This window comes from Chaetodon auriga, chromosome 3 (genome assembly GCF_051107435.1).
Source record: "Chaetodon auriga isolate fChaAug3 chromosome 3, fChaAug3.hap1, whole genome shotgun sequence".
Classification (NCBI taxonomy): Eukaryota; Metazoa; Chordata; class Actinopteri; order Chaetodontiformes; family Chaetodontidae; genus Chaetodon; species Chaetodon auriga.
In genome coordinates this window covers 6,634,945-6,652,500 of record NC_135076.1, presented here as the reverse complement: position 1 = coordinate 6,652,500, position 17,556 = coordinate 6,634,945, and the positions used below count along the sequence as shown (strand labels likewise).

The 17,556-nt window shown below is 43.0% G+C and overlaps 2 protein-coding genes across 2 annotated transcripts in view; one reads left to right on the top strand and one right to left on the bottom strand.

Annotated features, from left to right (window-relative positions):
• gmds (GDP-mannose 4,6-dehydratase) overlaps positions 1-8,082 on the top strand; it is a 160,743-nt gene extending 152,661 nt beyond the window's left edge. The window contains exons 10-11 of the mRNA XM_076723453.1: positions 6,076-6,144; positions 7,532-8,082. Of these exons, the coding sequence (XP_076579568.1) occupies positions 6,076-6,144; positions 7,532-7,594 (132 nt within the window). The 3' untranslated portion in view covers positions 7,595-8,082. The remainder of the gene's footprint in view (positions 1-6,075; positions 6,145-7,531) is intronic.
• A 5,772-nt stretch (positions 8,083-13,854) lies between these two features.
• On the bottom strand, positions 13,855-16,019 carry LOC143315030 (forkhead box C1-A-like). Its single transcript, XM_076722450.1, has 2 exons — positions 14,173-16,019; positions 13,855-14,062 (listed from the first exon to the last, which is right to left on the bottom strand). The coding sequence occupies exon 1, from the start codon at positions 15,730-15,732 to the stop codon at positions 14,317-14,319; it is 1,416 nt and encodes a 471-aa protein (XP_076578565.1). The 5' UTR covers positions 15,733-16,019; the 3' UTR covers positions 13,855-14,062; positions 14,173-14,316.
• Positions 16,020-17,556: the final 1,537 nt, after the last annotated feature.

The window sequence follows — 17,556 nt, the reverse complement described above, 5'->3', positions numbered from 1 at the left end:
CATTGCTGTCATAATAGCATCCTGGGTATAAAAAGCCCAGGATCGGGGTTGAGTTCTTCCATCGAAACCCCAGCAAGGTCAAAGGTCCGAACATCTGGGTCTGGTCGGAACATCTGGGTCTGCTGGGGACACGGAGACCGTGAGCTTCAGACTCTCACAACATTCTCGGCCGCTTTATCTGATTTGCTTTGAAGTCTCTGTATTCGCAGCCTCATGTCCACTACTGTACAAATACCAGAGACGCTACTGGACTTCCAAAACCACATCATAGTCTCCCAGCATGCAACCCTCTGAGGCAGAGAGGGAGAAGAGAGTTGTTTTCCTGAGAACGTTTGATCTGTCTCCCGTAAGTGGGTGGGTTTCCCGTTGGAAGAAAAATAAATACAATTTCAGGACCTTTAGCGTTCTACCTATCCTTACATACACGTGTGTGTGTGTGTGTGTGTGTGTGTGTGTGTGTGTGTGTGTGTGTGTGTGTGTGTGTTCACACGCTGCTACATGTTTGTGTGCGTGCCCTCCTGTGTTTGGGGGTCAGCCCCAGTGTGCCGTGTGATTTATTGAAAGGCCTTGCAGTGATACCAGAATTCCTTTGCGTTAAATGCCTGCTCTGAGTGCCTTTTACTGCCTGTGTGCTTTATGGACCATGATCACACTCTATTTGTCTCTCACTTTTACATTTCTAAGGATTATTTTTTTATGGCTTTTCGTCTTTAGTAAGAGTGTCAGGAAAAAGGCAAGAAGGGAGAGACGGGGAATGGCAGGCCATGTACTTGGCGAGTTAAGATAGTTTCTTCAAGCTGAAGAGAGTTGGCACCCTTCATGTCTGAGATTGTGTCATCAAGGTTATGGCAATAGGTGAGCAAAAAAAGTTCTACAGAGAGCCGATGTCACGTCCCTCTCTTCGCTAACTAGCTAACTAGTACTCCAAACTAAATGAAAAAATAAGAGAGGGGAAACATGTTAAATGTTATCCATCTTGCCAGGTTGACATTTTTTGCCTGTCTTTGCAAAACCGTTTTGATTGGCTGTGATGTTTAGTCTTGTCGTTGGGTTATAAAAAACAAACGGCTTGAATAAATTGAAGGAGAGGTCACGGTCATGGTTAAAAGACACAAAGATTGTCTGCTGGAAAGAAGTATGGTGTGAGTAATTTTCAGCATTTGAACAACTCATTAATGCTGTTGTATTTCCTGTCAGAATAGTCTCATTTTACTATCCGCTACAGAGAGGGATACAATTTGTTAATCTTAAAATATGAGCGCACGGTACCAACTGTAAGAAGACTTACGGATGCTCGTGGAGCAGAGGCGAAAGAGGGGAAGCACGGCTACAACTTTTATTTGTCTCAGTTGGATTACAAGCCTCTGGAGCATTACCTCTTGCCTCTTGAATGGCCATAAAGGTCTCCTGGTTGATTTATCAGTCCAGTCAATTAGCAAATGATTTAAAAAGTTTGTGTTCATTGGAAAAAAGTCAGAGGAACTCAGTTCTGTACATGACAACCATAGAAAAGAATCCAGTTACCTGAGAGCATTGCTCTAAGAACAGATCAGAGCTTTAGGTGGCTTTGCCATGCAGCTCATGGTGAGCTGAACTTTGAGCTTAAGCTTTGTTTATTTGTATTTTAGCTCGCTGTTTGACAAAGCATTTTGAATATACTAGAGCCCCGATTTCATAGCTCACCCACTGAGGCTAATGGATGCTGTAACACTGAGGGCCATTCAACACATTAAACTGACAAAGAGCATGGATTTTCAGAAACAAAGACTGGTGTGTTCCTGTGGTGAGTAACACTGAGCTACACTGAGCTTATGAGTACACTGCAAATGTTCACACTACTGTATGGCCTCGGTGATGATGGCGATGGGCATCATGGTGACAGTGATGATGATGATGATGATGATGATGATGGTAAACAGCAACAGCTGTGATATTTCTGTACTCTGCCTGATTTAAATCCATTGCAGACATCATAACAAATGAAACTCTGGTCTCAATTTTTCCAGCTTTGGTTCACGTATGAAATCCATTTTTACATGCGTTCTCCCCGTCTTGATTCCCACTCATGGTGCACACCAGTCCTCAGAGACTGTGATGCTCACTCACAGGCTGGCAGCATGGTCTCAGATGGTGAGTGGGTGTAGTTCATATTGTCATTTAATCTCTGAAACATGCTGAAAGGTCCCAGAGTGAGGGACACATTTTGTCACGGCTAATTTTCAGCTTTCTTCCAGTTTTTGTTATTATCACTGCTGCATATTTTCAAACATGGGCAGAACTCTGTTTTAAACAGGATGTGCCAAAATGTTGGATTTGGTTCCAAATCGGATCCATATGAAGATTATATTGTGCCCCCATCTGTTAGTAGTTCATGTTGAATTATTTGCAACATGCTCTGTTTGGGGTGAGTTCACTTGGCCACAGAACATTCTTGTTAGCAGTTTGGAAGCAGCTTTTATTCCACTGAGCTGCACTCAGCAGACGGATCTGCAAGGGTGAGATCGTCTGTCACCTGCAGAAATCCTGGTTGACAAAGTCCAGGCACTGGATTAACTTCCTGGATGCTGAACTGTGTGGTTGTCTGCTAAGACGGCAGACTTAGCAGACAAGAGTCTGATTTCAACAGATGTTCTCCTGCCAAGCTCAGACGGAGATTTCAGAGGCCAGCCATGACAATGACGAAAGTGAGGATGATGACGATAATACGAGGCACTTCTTACTTCCTGTTAGCACGTGGTATGAAAGTTGAATTCAATTGAAATTTCTGGCATTGGTACCAATACCAGAGTTTACAGAGTGCAAAATGTTACATTTTTTTAATTGTTATGATAGACAAAAATCCCATTTTCATTTATTTTCAGTTAGACTTCTCAGTGCCCTGATGTTTAATGTCTTTAAAACAAGCAACATTACAAGAATTTTGCATAAACAAAACCAATCATCTGATGGCAACTTTCGATACATGACATTTTGGTTAACACTCAAAAGTATTGAGAGCAAATGAGCTAGGCCTGAGTTTCTGTGTCTGGTTGTCTCAGTGATGATTTTTTGCTAGTGTTGGAGTCACAAAATCATGTAATGGTCTGCAACTTTAAAAGTAATTATCTTCCATGTGATGAGATTCTGCTGCGTTAACAATTAGTAATGGTGAACATTTGATCATTTTCTATGTGTGTTTTGTCACAAGTTCTATTAGAATAATGAATCTTATGTCTTGAGGAATTAATAAACCTTCGGTCAATAAACCAGTTTAATGCTGTAACATCCACGTGGCCACAAGAGTCCTTGTGTTGCTAATTTGTTCATTTGCGCATGTCCATGAGATGTCCATGAAACTGGCCCTCAGTATGTGATCATGGGTGCAACATGGGTAGTAATTGAATTTAGGACAATATATGAGAACAGTTCTGCAGTCTGCAGTCAGCCAGAAAAACAGCTTCTCAATCTCCAAACACAAGCTGTATCAAGACAACAGTGTTTGTGTTGGTCGCCAAAGCAAATTCCTGGTTAAAGTTGGGCAAACAAGTCAGCCGGAGCCAATTGGAACTCAACTACAAACACATTCTTCAATTTGTCAGTGGTCCTGGCTTCAGATGAAGTGAATGAAAGATGGATGGTACCTTGACTGGGGCTACTGACAGCAGTGATGGTAGTTGCAGCTCACAGCATATAACAAGTGCGCTTGGTTGTCCTCAAAGAGACGGCTCAGGTAAAGGTCTTACCTGAGCCTCAGTGAGCTGGGGTCTCCTCCCATGAGTCCTTTGGCATTTCATCAACAGGGCACTATGTCACAGTGTGGAGTTTATTTCAGTTCATTTGATTTACATACAGTCTGTACGCAGACAGAAACTAAACAAAAGGCTACTTCAGTTTTTTTTTTTTTTTTATTCTTGGGGGGGGGGGGGGGGGTTCACTTTCATGCAGCAATGCAACTTTCTTGTGTTTGTTTTCCTTCCCTTTTTTTGGCATCGGCCTCTAACAGGCTCATTTCAGATAAGACCCACCCTCTTGGCATTTAGCAACCAATCAGAAACCATGGGTAACACAAATATTAAACCAGGTTTAGTTTCTACTAAAAATGTACCATCTGTAATACTTGACTTCAGAGCAGCTTCAGTGTTCGTGACGGGGCCAGTTGATGTTTCTTTTATGCCAGCTACAAAATGTTCTCCATTACAAACCTTAATCAATATAATTATGAAGCAAGTGAATTATTTAATATAATTGTGGAGTAAGTCACCCTATAATAATTACATTCTGCCCCATGATAAATTATGTCTCATTGCTGTAGGTAATTAGTCTGAAAATGTTTCCAGTTATGGCTTCAGAGCCAAAAATGGATGTGAGTAATGTACAGAGCTGCTCACATGAGAAAGAGCTGTTTGTCCTGCTGTTACAGACGGACGAGAAAATGGGCTGGAGCTTTCATCTGCTGGGCTGCATGTACACCATGTGAAGTTAAAAATAAAGACTGCTCACCTGGAATTGAACCACGTTTTCCAACTGAGCAGTGTCACAAGCTGAATCAGCCTGTACTTGTTCACTATGTGTGTGTTCAGTGTTCTTGCTTTTGTGTGTAATCAGAAGAGTGTGATTAAGCGCCGTGGAGCCTCACTGAGATGTGGGTCCCTGCTCTGTAGAAGGCTGAACTATGCCAGTGCTGCTGTGAGCGTTCCTCTGTAATAAGATCACCCAGAAAAGACATTTTCAAGAGCTTCAACGTCAGACAAAAGCACTGCTCTCGTTTTACATGATGTGTCCGTTTGTGTAGTCCTGCTCTCGGGCTGTTGTTCCTAGTTTGCTCCAATCATCTTAGTTCCAATTAACAGAAATTTAACACCACATCATCCAGTATTTTAGACAATAATGCGCTTCCGCTTTGTAACAGACCCTTTCATGTTTCAACAATCAGCTCAAAAGTAGTACTTTACTGGCCTCATCCAGCACCTTTAGGGTGAACTGAGCTTTGATGTGTAGTTGAACATCGGATCCTACCTTTTTAAAAGCATCACTAAAACAAGCCCATCCTTACCAGAGAAATGGCCATATAGATCGACTTTGAAAGCAGGTTAATATGACTCGTATTTATGGCTAATGTTACGCTTCAAACTCTAATGGTCTTAGTAATTGTTATGGAATCAAAGGAGAAAGTTAGATGATGTAGTATAAAGAGCAAGAAGTCTGTATTTGTAGGAACATTAACCCAAGAAATCACTGTTCATGTCCCATGTGAAACCGAAGGTCCACCTAACAGCAACATACTTATTTGAATCCCTAATCTTTCCCTAAACCAAACCAAAGTGTGACCGTTTCACAATGTTCACCACATGAGGAGGGTGTGATATATGTTGTTTTGGGAGTCTTTGGTAATTGACCTATACAGTCGTTTAGTTCTGAAGATGTGTTGACTATAACACTCGGCAGATGTATTGGTCGTTGTTAGAACATATCAAGTTTGAGTTATATTCCCCTCAGAGATGGAGCTGAGGTGGAAATAGAAGAGAAAGAGGCAGCCAGAGAGAGAGAAAGGAAGTTTTACAACCAGGGCGTACAGGGAGACATTTTTTTCTGTCTCTTTGGTGGTCCCAAGCAGGGTCTCACTGGATCTTGAACCTGGTGCAAAACACAACAGGGGGGAAAATGAGTAAGGGGTTGAGGGAGGTGGGAGGATGAGTGGGGGGTCCTGGGCTGGGGGTTACACCACCAGAGTCCCACAATTCATCATCCTCTGGCACCCACTGGGGCTGTCTGGACGGAGAGGGGGGATTGATGGCCAGCGAGACTCTGTGACCTCCCTTTTCCCCGAGAGAGAGAGAGAGAGAGAGGAGATGCTGTGTGTGTGTGTGTGTGTGTGTGTGTGTGTGAGAGAGAGAGTGAGAGAGAGTAATCATCACCCTCCATCCCCTGCATCCTGTTGAAAATGTAGAGTTGGACACTGAGTTGAATCCAGTATGTCTTTGTATGAGGACGACACATCTGATCACACATGACAGATTATTTATTTTTCTTCCCCTCTCTCTCTCTCTCTCTCTCTCTCTCTCTCTCTCTCCCCCCCCCCCCCCCCCCCCCCAACAGGATTACCTACAAGGCGACAGCAGCAAAGCGTATCAGGAGTTGGGCTGGAAGCCAAAAGTAACTTTTGAGGTACGTGTCACACACCTGGTTGGCCTGAAATTAATATGATATAAGTGACATTATTTCGCCACACAAGTACAGACATGGAAAGATTTGCTTCAAAAAATGGAAGAATGTTTCTGGAGGCCTTTGACATGGCTGAGTTGTGTATGTATGTATGTATGTATGTATGTATGTATGTATATACTATGCAGAAGGTGGGTGTGATAGTGACATGAACTGATATTTCTTACACAGTAGGCTAGTTTTTGTAAGCAGATTTTTATTAAGTTTAACAAATAGGGATATATAAAGACGCGCTGACTTCTGAGGCCCACTTCATCCACACAAGAAGCTACAGAACATCAGCAAATGAACAACAGCTAAGAGTGCAGGCCGAGGTTTATCTCTTACAGAGTTATCATGTCTTATGTCAGCCTGATATCAGCCTACTGTGTGTGAGATGGGAAGGAATATGAAATAGTTTCCTTTATTGGAAACGTTTTTAAAGCAAACTTCACGATGGAAGGCATGGAATTTCATAAAGATAATAGTAACAAAAGAAGATTTTCCAATATATCTCACAATGTGGCAAAGGAGTGGAAGGCCGCATGTAAAAACCATCAGCTGATTTTCAGCTGCACAGCCTCAGACAGACGTCTCCACACTTGTAAAGCAAAGACTCGAATGAGTATCTTAGTTTTTTTTTATTCAATCTATTCACTATTAGCTTGCATTAACATGGACAGCAGAATTTAATAAAACAATAAATGATATGATTACATACCAGGCTGTGTATTGATGGACATTTTTGGGGTTACTGTTAATAGAGTGCCCCGGTCTTGATTCTGATACCAACGTGATCATTTTTTAAGGAATATAAATGCAAATTGGCTGAATTTTGATTTAAATCAGGAACTAACTCATCCAAGAATAAACAAAAAAGTCTCCAAGTCTGACCTGAGCCTCAAAGTCAACTTTTTTTTTTTTTTAATTTTCTGTGCAATGGACACATTTTGGCCTTGAATGAAAACTATGGCGGTTCAATATTCAGCCTTCATCATCGTCTTTTTGAGCTAGATTTCTGCTGAAAGTCAAAAAATGATAATATTGTGTTATTGCCTGTCCGTAGCACCTTGCTGATACTGTAATATACACATTTATTAGATTTATACTATCAAAACAAAGCCTCTCTGTGTGTGAGAGGGAGTTGGCCTCTTCATTAATAGCAGGCCGACCATAAACCATAATGTAAATAAATAGAGACAAAGCATCAGTGGCTCGACTGTGTTTGTGTTTAGAGATTTATTTGGTTCCCTGTCGTTTTCATTAAAGACGAATAGTTGACCTTTGTGGAGGACTTTCTCCTCCTTTATGGAATGAAATGCTGACTTGTGATCACGGTGTCCCTCTACAGGAGCTGGTGAAGGAGATGGTGGATGCCGATATTGAGCTAATGAAGAAAAACCCAAACGCCTGAGACCAACTGAGCGAGTCCAGCCAGGACGGAAAGATTTTAGCACTCCTGACACCAACGTGTCAACGTGTCCTCTGTTTACCTGTATGTCTTTTCCAAATCAAGTGATTGTGTCCTTTCTTCTCTGTTGACGAGGTTGCCTTTGTGTCTTGGGTCTATTTCTAGCATCATTTCATTTTGATAATTATTATTATTATTGTTTTTGTTATCACAGCAAAGGTGCCTTTTATATTACAAAAGTGATCATGTTATAATTTATACAGAGGCGGTTTTAGGGTTAATATATTTGTTTCTTGTGATTGTTACTGAATTGATTTTCGTTGTCAAAGTTGACAGTTTTCTTTCAGAGGATAGAATGGCAGAATATATAAATAAATAGAAGGATGAGAAGATTTTGTTTATGTCTGGATAATTAGAATCAATGGGTTTATTAATGGTCTGACCTGTATGCATAATGAACCATTTGGTACAATAAAAACTGATCTTTTTACATGTTGTCCTCCTGTGTGTTGATTTGTTTTCTGATAGTTACTGTGACAAAGAGGTGGCACAAATATATTTATATTTATATATATATAAATATATATATATAGGAATTATATGTTTTAGTATGAGAGCAGTAGGCAGTAAGTCCTTTACTTTGTGTGTGTGTGTGTGTGTGTGTGTGTGTGTGTGTGTGTGTGTGTGTGTGTGTGTGTGTGTGTATTGGGGGGTGGGGGCGCAGGTTGTGCAGAGGTCGGCTGGCTCAGCTCCTGTCTCTTCTCTCCCCTCCTCTGCCTCTCCAGGGTTTTTTGCGAGCACACTGCGCTCTTGTATTCGGCAGGAAGTGCGTTTTTCCCCGCGCGCGGAGTCCCAGAGTCCCGCTCTCAAACGCCTCTTGTCTGTCCAGACTGGCTGTTCATTTCAAAGGCACTGAGCGCGTGGAGCCTGGATCCGGACCTGCTCTGGTCCTGATGATGATACAGCCGTCAGGTTCCGTCTCTGACTCAGTGAAAACGCTTCCTCCCATCTTGCTGAAGTTAATTAGACTCACTGACACGTCCTCTGTCTCTTGGACAAGCAAATACTTTGCCTTTGCTTGTCTTGAATTTAATAGTGAATTTACTCTCCATTCCGGAGCAGTCTAAGGTCTGCAAACTGCTCGGAGAGCAGCAAATGTTTTCCGAGCAGTGCAGTTTGGAATCAGGCGGATCTTAATCATCTGTAATCATTTTCCAAATAAGTCCGCGACTGTAATGAAAATGCTTTTCTGTCTGACGAGTTTTTCTTATCTTACATCCTCTTGGATTGTTAAAATTTAAACATAATTTCCAACTTAAATAAAAGTTAAACATTATTTTAAATAACGTCTCTCCGACCTTTGAAACGTCACGGAGCTGACTTTGTGCGGGCTGTGTCAGTATTTTGGGGGATTTATCAGTAGTGGAAAAAGTATTAGATTCTTAACCGACGTAATAAATAAATAAATAAATAAATAAATAAATAAATAAATAAATAAGTAAATAAAGTTATGCAACAGAATTGTTCCTGTCACGGTTATATTATTATTCCATATTCTAATAGATTTAACAATGTAACATTATTATTACTGATGCATTTACGTTCATTAGTATTTTGGAGCTCATTTTAACCATATTTTAAGTATATTGTTGGATAATTTTATCTCAAACAAACCATCATATTTAGGAGCGTTTCCTATCGGTCATATATAAAATGTTAATCTGTAAAACAAAGAAGATAAATAATGGAGTAAAAAAATGGATTTGAAGTAAAGAAGCAGAAAATATTAAAGAAAGAGCTCAGAATAGTGAGCACGTGCAGTACTTGGTAAATGTTTTACACTGAGGTGGAGCGGTTTGACTTTCAGCTCGTACGGAGGCCTGCAGGTCTCAGTGAGCGGTGTGAGGAGGGCGGGGTGGCCTCTGTCTGTTTTTGGGACAACACCTACAGGACATGGAGAAGCCTCTCTGATCATCGTGGACAGCGCCGCGTCTGCCGGACTCTAAACTGGAAACACATGTGGCACCGAGGTTGTTTGGGCCCCTGAAATCAGCAAACATGACACACACACACACACACACACACACACACACACTGACTCTGAAGCCTCGCGCAGGTGCACCGCGCACCCCTCAACAACAATTAGGCAAGTCTTGTGATCAGGCTTACTGTTGGCCCTTAAAGACAGTAAATCTGATCTGGATTTTGGCCACGAATGTAAACTTTGATGCAGCTAAACAAACACTTGGAGGATTTAAACCGCTCAAACGGTCAATTTAGACTCATGAGGTGGTCAGGGAGTCCACAAGTCCTTGTAAAATACCAATATTACAGTAGTTTCTCTGTCAGTCTGCTGGACAATGTGGAGGGAAAAAACCCTCTGAAATTAAAGCTGCGCCTTTTGTTCAAAGCAGCAGCTTTAAAACTGTTCTGTGAGCACATTTGGACAGATTTTTTTTTTTTTTTTTTTTTCTTACTGTAAAAAATCAATTCACCGTCAGAAAAACTAGAAGCAGGACATCTAGATTAGCTGTTCATATTGTGAGTAGTGCCGCATCATCGTGTACTATTAATAACGTTAAAGTTATTCAGGCCAAAGCAACATCTCTTCATGGAACAGCCTCCAATCACTGTGAATGGGGGTCTTCTTTATAAATAACAGAGTTTTAATTTTTCCCTTTTCATCACAAAAGAAATGACAGCAATCTAACTCCTCATCACAGTTCTGATCTTGAACACAGCTCCTCCAAACAAACAGAACGCAGAGGTGTTACTAAATAACAGATGAGAGAAACTCAGACTGAACCTGATTCAGGCTGAAGATTTGTGGAGGAAATGAAAGCAGGACTACAGCCTGCAAGAGTGCACGTTCAAGCAGTCTAAAGAAGAAGAAGAAGTCCATCCAGACAGCAGCTGTCGTCGCCGTGAAATTCATCAGCGGACACACTGAACACTTAGCTTCACCTCACTTGCGCTGAAATTTGACGGACGTGCGTCCTCCTCTGAGGGCTGTGGCCGCTTTGATAAGTGAACTCGATCACAGACGGAGCTCAGCGGGGCCTCGCGGCTGATCTCAGGACGCGGACAGTCAAAGAGCAACACAAGAGGCAGAAAAGTCAGGGAGGCAAAGCTTTGTCGGATCCTGCGGGAGCAGAGACCGAGAGAGGAGATCTCAGCCGTGGCTGCTGCTGGAGGGGATTTAGCTCCACTGAGACACTGAGACACACACACACACACACACACACACACACACACACACACACACACACACACACACCTCAGAGAGAAGAGGTGAGGAGTGTGTGAGAGAAACTCCCACTTTGGCCTACACGTTTCTTCACAGCTGCCACAAATGTTGTTTTTAAAGTTGAGCGCCTTCAATCTGTCATCCAGTATTCAGTGTACGCTGTTTGAATGTCCTTCATGGAGGGGTTTGAAATAAAATACACGTTTTACTCGTTTAAAAACGCTTTAAAGGGTCTCACGAGCAAGATTATGTTTAATATTAGGAATGTTTCCCGATTTTGGACATAAAACATGCAGCTATTATATGTCACTGATCGCTGCGTGAATTTGAATATTTACCTTTTGGCTCCAGCTGCAAAAATATGCTAAATAAAATAGAATAAGTCAAACAGTAATATCTGCCTGTTATACCAAAATTCATAAAAAGTTAAATTCTGCGGAACTTCCAGGTTTCTTCTAGGGGACAAAAAAAAATTCCAAATTTAGTGTCTGCGCAAGAAAATAGTTCCTCCTCACTCTAAAAATGGCTCCTGTGTGCTTCCACTGAGGCTCTCAGATGTTTTCAGGTGCTTTTCAAGCTGATACGTTTCCCCTAAATCCTTCTGCATCTGCCAAACCTTTACCACATGAGATGTGGGCTCTCAGGTCGACACTCGTCTTTGTAAGGCTCATCATTGTGTGAAAACTGCGGTTAATTCGCCAAATAAATCTGCAGACACTTGGTGCCGCACAAGCCATCTGCGCGTCTGCGGTGCCTGCAGGCGATCTATAATTTATACTGATGTTAATTAATACTGAACTGAACATTAAAATACCTCAAACACATCGTGGCACAATAACATAATAATTCCTAAGGCCTTCTGAGGGCGCTTGTTTGGCGCGTTGGCAGCGTTTCCAGTCTGAGGAGCGCTCCTCTCCTCCTCTGGGAGTCTTTAGTTTTGCGCTGCAGGCCTGTAAACTGCCACAACAATGAAGACGTCCCCCGACCTACAGTCCCTCTGAAGGTGCTTTAGGAAGGTAGAGACAGGCTCTACTGCAGCCCTCTCGCCGTCCTTTCCTAAGCGCATTGTTGACATCCCCTCCATTGACCTCCATCACCTCCTCCTGTCTTGTCCTTATAATGAAAAATGATTCGCAGCCGTGACTGGATTTTCCTTCCTGACCCTTGAGTGCCGCATCAATCTCAAAGACGTTTGTCTAGAAGCAATAATCTGGGTTTTTAGAATTATTACGCATTTTTCTGCTGTGATTTGAGGCGTTTTAAATGTCGTTTTTTTGTTTTTTTTGTTTTTTTTTTCAGTTGAACATCCCCTGTGGAAGGTGCAGCTCTCGATCCAATAGCGCATTGTTTACGTTAGCTTTATGGGCTTGACTCATCTGACTGGTGGCCCTGGGGAGCATTTGCGCGCTGGAATTTTTAGTTTCACTGACTCATTAAAATCTCATCCACACAGGCCTTAAATTTGACAGTCATGTTTAAGCTTTCACCGCCTGCGCGGCTTGCAAGAAAACACACACACACACACACACACACACTGCTCCGGTTCCAGAGGTGTTTTACTGTGTCCTAGAGAGTGAAAATGTCTCATAAATCCATTCAGCGTCTGCAGACTGCTGGATCAGAGCAGAGGTTAGAGCACTGAGGCGCTCAAACAAACAAACAAATAAACAAAATCAGGTTGTTCTTAGTTATCGTTCAAACTATCCAACCTGGAAAAAATACTGACTTCTAATGTCCTATTATAATGGTCATTATTATTATTATTATTATTATTATTATTATTATTATTATTATCACTGTTGTTGTTGTTGATTTTAATGTTGTTGCTAGAATAGCTTTAATTGTAATTCCTAATAAAGACGTTACATCTCCAATTATATTAATATGTGGTTCCGTTTATTAAATGATTCATGATGATAACTTTTTATTTATCTAAAATATTATAAAACATTAAATTTAATATTGTTGTAATATTAAAAATAATATGTGGATAACGTAGATATGCACGCTGCCACATGGAGCTGCCCGCACACACACACATCATTTTTAAAAAGTATTGATCTTCACAAGCATCTGGATGTGGGGAGGGGCGGGGGTCCATCAAAGCCCACGTCATCAGGGGAGTACTGAAATAAATAAATATCTGACAGCAGCAATATTTCAGTCAGTGAAAACAAAACAGTGCTGCTGTAATTGTTGAGCATGCAAGACAACAAAATGCAAAGCGGGCCGCACTCCGTCCTGCACCCACAGATCTTATCGCTCAGACCGTCCTGCAGCAGCAGGACCTTCAGGCTCTGCTCCCGCAGCAAAACGCGCTCTGAAGACATCCAGAATAAATGCAGCGGCAGCTTTTTCTGCATCCAAACCCCGCCATCATTCAGAAACAGCAGTCAGACGGAAGCCTGCTCGGTTGTAATGACTGATTTGTTTTGCTGACAAGGCCTTTCGTGGGTTCAAACCGCACTGCTGAACGGCTGCCACACGTGGATCTATTTACCGCCTGCATTTACACTTGAATGTTGAAACTATACAACCTGCAGGATGGCCCCAAGCTTTTACACTGACAGTTAAATGAACATCGATCTGTTTGACCTCTCACAGTTTGATATTGAAACCTCCAAAGTACACGGCTGAATTTGGCCTCTGCAGCGCAAAGTGGGGGCGCAGACCTCCTCATCGTTTTTAATTAAATATTCCTTCTGGAACTGAAAAGTTCCTCTGAACCTTAATTACTGTATTTCATTCCTTTTTCTTTCATATGTTAGAAAATCCAAATTATGTGGATTCACTGAAATATTCAAATGCACGCAGCTGTAACGCACTAAGACTACCCGCTCCTTGCGCATTTTCTTAAAAAAAAAAAAAAAGGGTTTTTTTAGAGTATTTAACAACATAGAATTATTGTGAAATATTTTACCCTCCAAACACATTTTGAGCTGCTTCTAAATCTTTGAATTTAAAAATACTCCCGTGCATTAGCATTACCACTGCTAATAAATCACTCCAGTTAAAGTCAAATAGACGGCACTTTATTAAACAAACAAAATGTAATGCCTTCAAAATAGTTTTTAACAAATAGACAAAATGAATAAAATAAGTCAGTATAGACTACAAAGTCCCTCCTCTATTTCTATACAAGAACTGGGACAAATAAAGGCAGCAATAAGAAAACTGGAAAAACTTTAAGTGTTTGGTCCTCAACATCCATCCACTCCCTTTTCCTAAAAAATAAATTACTATATTAGGCTATAATTTACAGTCTAGAGTCATAAAAGCTTGTATTTGAGCCATCTTTATAAACAATTCTCAAAGTGAGAGGGAAGACACTTACGTGTTTTTGGTGTTACACACGCCTCGACAAGAAAGTCTCTGAATCTCTTATGTCCATTCGGAGTGTGAATAAAAGACCAAAAGTACAAAAAAAATATAGAAAACATATATTAGAGTTATTAATTTAGAAGACACGCTGTGGCTTTCAGAACTTGCTGCAGTCATAAACAAAAGCTCCTGAGGTGCGGTAGATGGACTGGCCGGATGGGAAAGCCATCTGACAGCTATTATTCCCATTGACCGGGGAGCCGTTCAGCCCGATCCGCTGGGACTCAAACATCTCCCGCACAGAGTGGAAGTTCTGCTGCTGCGTCGGGTAACCCGGGCTCAGGTGGCTCAGGTCCCCGTACCAGGACGCGAGCCGTCCCTGGTGCGCGTGGTGGCCGTCCTGGGCCGCCTGGCTCAGGTTGCTGTGTCCGAGCGGGGACGCGGTGGTCGTGGTGATGCAATAGTCGGGCAGAGCCTCCTCCACCGTGGTGGAGGGCGCCAGGTGGCCGCCGGATGATCTGTCGCCCGCGTACAGGCTCATGGCTTGCATGTTGCAGTGATAGGTCGCGTTGGAGTTCGTGGAGATGACGTTCTGGTTGCAGGTCGTTGAGTTGTACGCGGGTGTCTGGTTGGGGGAATAGTTGAGCGACAGTGAAGGGGTGATACCTGTCCGAGAGGAGGGGATGAGTGGCGGGGACAGCTCGGCCTGCGGAGACCCCCGCAGGGTAGTCATGATGTTATCCACGCTGAAGCCCTGCGCCGTGGCCTGGCTGTGGTGGTGGTGATCTGGTCCATCCATGCTGAGTGACCGGGTGGAGGGCACGCTGTGCGGGCTGCCTGTTGACATGCTGCTGCTGCTGTCTGGACTCTCGATCTTGGGTACGGCGCTCAGGGCCGGGGACGCGGCCTGAGGCGGCGTCGAGGTTCCGTTCTCCGTCTTTATGTCCTGGATCCGCACCGGCTGACAGCCCTGCACCGGTGGATCCTGCTCCCTGCCCGGGGTGCGAGCAGAGGGGTCTTTGCCCTGCCTGTCCCGATCATCCTTGTCCCTCTGCACATCCTTCTTTTTGAACCTCCTCCGGCGCCGTAGGAAGCTGCCGTTCTCAAACATGTTGTATGAGTCCGGGTCCAGGGTCCAGTAGCTGCCCTTACCTGGCTTCTTATCGTCCCGGGGCACTTTCACAAAGCACTCGTTGAGCGACAGATTGTGCCTGATGCTGTTCTGCCAGCCCTGCTTGTTGTCCCGGTAGAAGGGGAATCTCTCCATGATAAACTGATAAATCCCGTTCAGGGTGATCTTTTTCTCCGGTGAGTTCTGGATGGCCATGGTGATGAGGGCGATGTAGCTGTACGGGGGCTTGACCATGTCCTTCGGCTGGTGCTGAGGGGTGTACGGCCCGTACGCCCGGGCCATGCTGGCCGGGTACTGGTCGTGGGCCGCATGGGAGTACATACTCATGGGCGCAGGCATCCCGGTGTATCCAGCGCCGGCCCGGTAGTAGCTCTGGTCGCTGCTGATGTACGGTACAACTCCCAAAGAGTTGGGGCTGGAGACGGAGTAGCGCGCCTGCATCCTGCGCAATGCGTAAAACCTCCCCAAACTGCTTCCCCCCAGAAACTCTCAAAACTTCGCCGTGTGCTCCGATACTGTTCGTCTGTTCTTCTCTTTCTGTATCGTCTGGAAGTCCTTTTTTAAGCCGCAGCTCGCCACGGTGAACCGGAGAGAGCGCACACTGCTGCAGTGAACATTTGGGAGACTGGGAAGGCTAAAAGTAAGGCTGGAGGAGCATGAGTCTACACAGCAAGCAACTTTTTTTTACCCTTCACATTTTTTCCTTCCTTTTGGCTGCTCGGGCTGCTCCTCCCCGAATGTGTGCTCCATCATCCAATTGGAGGACGAAATGAACCTGTGGAAAAGCTGCATGGCGACAAAAGTTACTACACCCCCCACTCCTCCTCTCCCTCCTCCCCTCTCTTCTTCCCTCTCTCCTCAGCTCTGTCATGGAGTTATTAAAATGCTGTTAAGGGTGTGCCCAAAACGCTGAAAAATTCACTCAATGACCCAAATTGCGACATTTATTATTTTTCATTAATTTATCAAATTGCGAGTCACAAAATAACTTCTTATTAGTCTATTTCGAACACAAGACTGTGAGTTTATTGTGGGATAAGGGCCCTTAACCCTTTTGACTAAGTTGGCGTACCCTCCTCTTCAGAACTCTGCCTTTAAGTGGAAATTCTCCAAACTTGAGCGCCTAAAATTTACCTCAAATTACCCCAGATATATTCTGTTGTATCTGTGTTAAATCAGCCGTGGAGGCCTGAAACGACAGGCCTTTTCCACAATTATGCTGATGTTTTTATTTATGTTATTAAAACATTTTGGGATGCCCGAACCTCCAATTAGAGAGAAGTTATCTCCGATTAGGGATGCAAAGCGAGCGAATAGCGACCAGGCTGCAGTCTGTGAGGAGCTATCAGCTGCGGCTGAGCCTCTCAATCCACACACGGACATGAAAGAGTGTGGATGCTTCCCTCCCGCTAACAGGCAGCGCCGGTGGGCGGTGTGGGGAAACACATTAAAGGTTAAATGAAGATCATTTGTTCGAGGTGGGTGAGAAAAGGTCCCCTGGGTGCGAGCGGCCGCTGTGACTGAGGTGGGATTTTGAAGATGAAGACCTCCAAATGTCATTCACACTGGCCGGGTGTTAACAGAGCCATCAAAGTCCCCCTGCCCTCCACAAACTTATGTTTCGTTGTGTTGATTGCAGGAGCTCAAAACGACACATGTGTGATTTCAGCCTGATGGAAATAATCGTTTGAAAACATTATAAAGATCCAGTAATTAAGGGAAGATGTAATTAATGCATTTTTTAGGATGGCAGGGAATTTAAATTAACATTCAGTAATCGAAATGTATTATCAGCTCATTATCAGACTGAGAAAATTCGCATAAATATAACAAGATGAAAAATCAAGCATTCATTTGTTTGTCCTAAAGTCTCCTTTTCTTTTTCTGTTGAATTGTTGTATTCATATATGATTTGTCCTTTACCTCTCATAGTTCTGCAGTTTAAGATAAATGCATTTCTAAAATGCATGTTTTACATTTCATTCATTTGTTGAGAAATGCACATTGTTGCGTCTAAAAACGTCTCAGAAATTCAACTCGGTTTCAAAGTGTGCAGCAGCCCTGCATGTGGACCGAAGCGGTTTTATTTAAAACAGTCACATAATTTTACACCCGCTGTCTGTTAACTGGAATCAATCAATTTATTTGAGGCAGAATTTCCTGAAAGCTGCAACTCCAACACCAGATTGTTATATACTTTGCACAAAAGCTCCATCTTTTATTTAAATTGATTCAACTTAAAGTAGTAAATTTAACAAATCCAGC

Coding starts and splice junctions, on each gene's coding strand:
- LOC143315030 (XM_076722450.1), bottom strand. CDS start 15,732: ATGCAGGCGCGCTACTCCGTCTCCAGCCCCAACTCTTTGGGAGTTGTA.